Consider the following 7,438-nt stretch of genomic DNA (forward strand, 5'->3'; position numbering starts at 1 on the left):
ATTATTTATGCGACGATGTTTAGTATGGTTGCGGGAATAATCGATTATCCATTTCAGTGTGATGTTTCTGGGTAAATTTCACTGAGATAATCGATTATATTAAGTGATAATCGATTATCACAGTGCATTTTGTGAAAAATGACGAATTTGATAAAAAAAATGAACATATACAAACTCGAAGAGCTTTGAAATGTGATGATAATCAGAGATTGAGGTTAATGGTTATGTTTAGAGTTTGATTACTATTTCTTTCACACTTAAAATGAAATTACAGTCTTAGATACTTAAACATAATACACTAATGTGGTGGAGAATTTAATAAAAACACAACTTAGTCGAATTTTCTAAAAAAATGAGATTATTGTCCTTAAGAATTTATCAAAGTGTATGTACAAATTTCCTAAAATATGTATTAAAGAATTGAGAACTAGCAAAAATAATTCTTTTAAGGAGTAAATATAAACTTATTAAGACCGAAATTAAATTGAATAGAAAAGAGTGAGAGTGAAAGAAGAGATGTATTTTGTCTTTTTAAATATGAAAAAGAACACATATTTACAAGTGTAAGAAGGGTATACATGAGTGGAAAATATATATCTTCCGACTTTTGCCAAGGAGAAAAAAAATTCGCAACCACCATTATGGTTTTGGGAACAAAATGTGTAATGTTAAAAAAAAATAGTTGTAACAATTTTCTTATTAAAAAGAAATATATATATTTAAGCAATTTTTATACTATGTTATAGCCACATAAATTATATTCATTTGTAATATATTGATTATTACAACCATCTCCACATTATGTGAAAGAGATAAAGATAAAAAAAGAATGTAAAGGATAAAATCCTACATACTTAGACGTAGTACACCAATCGTAGTGCGCTGATGCTGGTAATTCTGAAACTACGGAGATAATTTTACAACTTTACTATACATGACTCATAAGTCTATGGTCAAACCCCTTGCTCCATTAACATAGGGAGATGGTGAAGTTTTATCAACTCTAGAGGAATCATGCCTGGTTGGATCATATTTTTCACCATCACCCCAAAGGGCATAGGCTTCTTCGCCGTGGATGGCGTCGTCGCCGATCTCGAGCTGATCGTCCGGCATCCTCAAGGGTATGAAAAACTGTATGGCTAGAAGAATGAGTGTGGTGGAGACCAAGTTCCATGCTGTGATGAAACATGCTGCCACCAATTGCTTCAAAAACTGAACACCACCACTGCCACCATAGAAGGCACCCCTTGAGTTGTTCACTGGCAATATGAGCCTACAAAGCTCAGGTTCTGCTAGGAGACCTGTGAGCAGGCCACCCAATAAGCCCGCAACTGCATGTGTGTGAAATACTCCTAGGGCATCATCTACCTGAGTGTTGTAAACCCACAAGTGGCAAGGGCAGAGACATTATAAATTAATTTGATCTTTGTGTTGCAATGAAAAATTATCATTTTACATCCATCTTTTTCTCTTAACTTCACTTTACCACCTATTTTAATAGCCAAAAAAATATTAAATATGTTTTTTAAATTGATATGAAAAATTGTGTTTTATCTCTAAATTAAATTATAAAATATTTAATTATTGTATTTTATGAAAGCGAATGTAAAATATTTTTCCGGGACATTTGGATTATATTAGTTTTTTTTGTGAAACTTCAATTATCATAATGAAAACACACTGCATATATTTATTAGAAATGAAATTCAACACTTTATAATTTAGTTTAAAAAAAGGCACATTTTTAACCCAAAAGTATTTATGTATACTAACACTTGATACATTGGACTTAGAGAGAATAAAAGTGATAAGCTTATAGCATATATGATCTAATAAGAACATAGATAAAAAGAAGAAAAAAAATGTAATAAGTGTAGAAAGTATACGTGTATTATTACTCTTTAATAAGAAAATGAAATATTTAACTAATAAAATAAATATATAAAAAAATTAAAATAATATAATAATATTTATATTTATTAAATGGTATGGAAAAATATTGGGTCACAAAAGTCATGGTTGTTTTACAATATAGCATAAAAATCAGAACCTATATTAATTTAATGAGAAATGAGATAGATATACGTTTACACCATTTTTAAACATTGATTTTAATTTATTCTAATTTTTTGTCTTTCTAATTTTGAAATACATCTTTATGCTCGAAATGGTTTAGATATTAATGTATAGACAACAATGATTTAGATAGTTATAAGAAGACTATAAGGGGTACATTCGAAATTAGATAGAAAAAATATAATTATTTTCCTGATTGAGCTAGTGCTGAATTTTAAAAAATGTTAACGGACCAAAAAGAAATTATATGTACATGGTATTTCTTCACATTCTATAAAGATATTTAATTAGAAATAGTTGTATTATTCAAAAACTTTCAGGATTTTTCTTTCCATTCTAAAAAATGAAAAATTTACGTAACTGAAATTAGTATATATTAATTAATTATATAAACAATGACAAAGAAATATATTAAATTAAAATAAATTTAATAATATAATATGGAAGATATTGTGGATCAGTTTTCCATATTGATGGGTTTTGAGGAAAATATTGGTTTCGTTTTTCTTTTAAATAGAAAACAATATATGATACTATTAAAAAGGGAAAAGTATATAATATAAAATATCACAACTGGTTTGAGTTGTTTGAAAAGAGATGTTGTTGTTATTGCTATGATTAAAAGAGTGCTGAGGAAATTTATTTCATGACAAGGACATCCAAGGATTATTATGAAACTTGAATTAGATTAATAATATCTTTTGAGACCTAAATGTCTTCGGACAAATAATATGAAAACTATTGATTTGACATGATGTTTGAAGATTTCTTTGTTCAAGATAAATTTATATACAACCAAAACTTGAAACCTTGAGTTCCATTTGTTTTAGATTTCTTCTTTCTGAAAGAGAAATCATAAGATATGAGAATTAATTCATCAATCTCATTTGTGTTTTTCTCTCAAAACCAACCTAAACCTTTTCTTTTGGGGGAAAATAATTAATCAAAAGATTACATGTGAATTTCTCCCTATCCTTACAAACTTTGTAACGTTATTGAATGAGTATTAATGAAAACCTAAGCAAAAGCCAACCAGACAAAAAAGTTATTGGATAACAATTAACTAAACAAAGCATAGGAACTTATCAAATCATATTGCAACTTATAACACTTTTAAATATTATTTCAAATATATTTTATTTGATTAAACAAAAATCACACGAATAAAATATTTATTTCATTTCATCTTCTCTACTAAGATGCTTGTTAAAACTATCATGGTCTTTCTCTATTTTGTTTTTCTTCTTCTCTTCTTCTTTTCTTTCTTTTTATTCCACAATTTATCAAATGAAAAATCAAATAAGAAAGTAAAATATCATATTCTTCACTGTTGACTGAAATATATTAAAAAATAAGTTGTTAGTTTCAATTCTTAGTTATTATTCAATTTCACTCTTATGTGTTTTTTTAGTTTTTAATACATTTTAGCTTATATTGTAATAAAAATTGTTTATTAATTAACACTATATTGATTACATATCAATTTTCTCATTTTTCTTACAATCATTATTTATTTTAGGGATGTTTATTATTTTCTATGGTGAAAAAATACTATTGCTAAGTGTTTGTGATATTTTGACATAGAAAAGAAACAGAACCTTCTGGAGAAAGCTTGACTTTTTGTGGAGGATCATCATAGTCATCCATGGGATGCTTCCTGAAAGTATTCCCATCACTATAGCTGCCCAAGATTGCACAAGCCCTGCAAATTTTCATTCTCACTTGGGTATCAATTAATGTCAACAAATGCCAATACATGCACATTGGTGATGTAATTAAGCACTTTAATATGATTTAGTCAATGTATAATTAAATATTTAGCTATTCATACTTTCTTTTTGTTTACTTTGATTGTGTCACCTTTTCTATGTCACTGTTTAGACTTCGTAATTTGTTTTTCGACTTCGTAATTTGTTTTTCAACGGGTGTGACATGTATTTGGAAATATTATATCATAACGATTTTGAAGTAACATGTGTCAGGAAATATTATTGTTTGTAATTCATATTATTATTAAATAGAGGTTATCTTAACAAACAAAAATCAATAACGAAGAAGTAAACATTAGTAATTTTTAAGAGATTAAAAGAACCTGTCAAAAATAAAGACTAAAATGAAATAAATTAAAATTATATACTCCATGCACAAATTAAATTGTCATTATATGTCAAAATATGTCTTTCAGTGTGAGAAAAAAAAATCCACTATCAGGTATAAACTTTTATAATTTGTTAGGGTCTTCTACAGTAATAATACATATTTTATTATTACATTCAATTATTAATTTCTTAAGAAAATGAATATAATATAACAGTATAATATTTAATAGAGAATATATTTACATTCGTTCTTAATGTTTTTTTTAAGAAAAGAATAAATGTTGACAAGTGAAATAAACATAATTTTTTTCAAAAAATAAATCATTTATAAAGAACTAGTGAAGTAATAATTTCAATGAGTTCATTTTAACTATATTACTAGGGTTTTGGTAAAAGAATTATTAGAAGCTTAAGAAAATTTTATAGATAATATGATTGGACTGTTTTTCTATATATAGTGAAAAAATTAAATAGGTATTTTTTTCAAAAGGGTTAAACTCCAAATATCTCATGGATCAAAATATTGAAGTGTTTCTTAACTGTTGGATAAAACAGGAGGAGAATGAGTTATAAGGATGAAAATAAGCATGTTAAGAAATGAATAGAAATATACCTGCTCCTGGGGTGATGCAAACGAGTCCAGTAATCATGCCCTGAACAGCTCCAATGACAGATGGTTTGGAGAAAAAGATGACATCGAGAGAGGTCCAAACAAGGAGGCTAGTGGCTGCACAAATGTTAGTGTTGAGAACAGCAATGGAGGCGTCAACGTTGGCTGCATAAGGTGCTCCACCATTGAACCCTGACCATCCCATCCACAGCAACCCACCACCCGTTAGCATCAGCAGCACATTGTTTGGTGGAAACCTCTCCCTGTCACTCTTCAACCTTGGCCCAACCTTCATCCAACTTTTCTCTCAGCATTTTCAATTCAATTCTCATCAACACACACTCGTGCAATTCACAATTAAAACACAAACAACAACTCAGATACCCTCTTCTTTTAACCACGCCTACTTCAAAGCAACTCTTATTTAATGTGTTTCTTCATCTGTTTATTTTAAGTAATCTTCAATTTAATTTTATAAACAAATTATATCTTTCTTTTACATTAGTGTTTTTTTTTAAATTACATATGCCAAAATCACTTATTTTAAAGTTAAACAAACTCGTTGAAGATGTGTCAAATAACATCTTATTAAATGTTATTACGGTACAGTTTCAAGGTTAAACTTTAAATTAATTAAAATATATGATTAAATATGTTAGTTTTTAATTTTCATACGAAATTTAAATTAAATTTCATTTTTTTTAACTTTAATATATTTTGATTTCTAAACTTTAAAAATAAATATAATATTTTCAATCCAATTACGTCAAGTTATTTTTACGTATTGAACACATTTTATAATAATATTTTAAGTTATTTACACAGTTTAATATATGATCATTTTGAATATCAATTAAAAAATGCATTTAACATCAATATGAATTTAATATAATTAAGTTGGAAAGACTTGTTCATTTTTTAATTTTAAAACTAAAATATATAAAAGTTTTAGAAATATCAAGTCAACCATAAAGTCAGTTTCAAGTACTGAATTTCAACTAGCTTTGATGTCAAGCACAGCATGAATCAACTAATAGTGCCAAAAGTTATTTCAGTAAACATAACAAGTGAAATTATCTTTCAAATATTAAGTGTAAAAGTAAAATTGGTAAATATTCAGCATAAGTATGATAACCGGATAAATATATTTTCAGGATCTATATTAAAATTCGTTTTTTAAACTTTAATATATTTTATTCTTCAAATTTTAAAAATAATAAATATAATTCTTTTAATTTAATAAATTTAATTTTTTTATATTAAATAATATTTTAGATTGTTATTTAAATTAAAATATGTTAAGGTAAATAATTTAAATATTAATTTAAAAATCATTTAACACCAGAAAAAAAAAATAACATATATTAAAAAATTATATCTATTTTTAAAACTTAAAAATTAAAATATATCAAAATTTATATTCTAATTTCGCGTGTAAATATAGTAAAAAAAAAATTCTTAACACGAATGATGACAAGAAAAGAGGTAGAGAATGAAGGGAAAAGAAGAGGTGTTATATACCCAGTAAGCAGCAGTGAAGCCAGCAATTCCAGAAGAAAGATGAATAACATAGCCTCCAGAGTAATCAATGACCCCCCAATGGTAGAGAAAGCCACCACCCCAGAGACTAAAAGCGCCAACAGTGTAAGAGAAAATCAGCCAAAGAGGCACAAAAGCCATCCAAGCCCTAATGTTGATCCTCCCAAGAACAGAGCCAGCCAACAAGATAAGAGTGATGGCAGCAAAAGTGAACTGGAAGTAGACAAGAGAAGCCATGACGAAGAAGGGCTCTGACATCTTGCTTTCAACGGTTCCATTCTTGAAGTGGTGGGTTGTCTCAGGGACCTTGGCCTGGTTTATGAGAAACTTTTGGCCCAGCGCAGGGGCACCCTTGCCCCAGAAGGGAAAGAGTTTGTCCCCGAAGGCCATGCGGTAGCACAGGAGGACCCAACATATTAGGACTGCTGCAAAGGCGTAGAGAGCCATGAAAGCAGAGTTCACTGCCCATTTTTTCTTTACTATGCTTGCGTAGAGAATGACTAGGCCTGGCATGCTTTGAAGACCCACCAGAGTTGCTGCTGTTAGCTGCCACGCGTTGTCACCTTTGTTCAGCCAGCTCGGTGCTGCAGGGAGGTCTTCTTCGTATGCTGGGGCGGCGGCCATGCTCCCACACCTTTAGACCAATCTTTTCTCATCTGCTTTATGTGTCCCTGTTGTTCTTAAGTACATACCAAAATTGTAAAATTTATGACGAGCTCTACTTTAAATTTAGATTATAGCAGATAGAATAATAGATTAAATAAATAAATAAATAAATTCTAGACAACATAATTATAAGAAAGAAAGGTTAATGGTTTGTTTAATTTGAACAATGAAATTGAATAGGAAAATAATGAAGGTTGAAAATCGTTCCTTTTTTTTTTTTAAATATGTTGACGTGTTTAGGCAGGTAGTTTTAGTTTGAAAATTTCACATAAAAATATCTTTATATTAAGCATATAAATAATGGATAACTTTTAGATCACGTTTTGTAAAATTAAATTTTAAGACTTTGGTGGGGTTGGTATACTTATCAATAGTGCAGTGCCAATAAATTGTCCAGCCGGTTATTAAAGCTTGAGGATGCTGGACTCTGTCTTTTGTGGGTTGGTGT

General features: G+C 28.7%; 1 protein-coding gene across 1 annotated transcript; it reads right to left on the reverse strand.

The window, feature by feature from the left end:
* Positions 1 to 716: 716 nt before the first annotated feature.
* Positions 717 to 7,030, reverse strand: LOC124825359 (ammonium transporter 2-like). The gene is made up of 4 exons (XM_047297959.2): positions 6,307 to 7,030; positions 4,789 to 5,074; positions 3,675 to 3,778; positions 717 to 1,368 (listed from the first exon to the last, which is right to left on the reverse strand). Exons 1-4 carry the CDS (start codon positions 6,946 to 6,948, stop codon positions 940 to 942), a joined length of 1,461 nt encoding a protein of 486 aa, XP_047153915.1. The 5' UTR covers positions 6,949 to 7,030; the 3' UTR covers positions 717 to 939.
* Positions 7,031 to 7,438: the final 408 nt, after the last annotated feature.

This window comes from Vigna umbellata, chromosome 11 (assembly GCF_029865625.1).
Source record: "Vigna umbellata cultivar VRB3 chromosome 11, Vumbellata_1.0, whole genome shotgun sequence".
NCBI lineage: Eukaryota > Viridiplantae > Streptophyta > Magnoliopsida > Fabales > Fabaceae > Vigna > Vigna umbellata.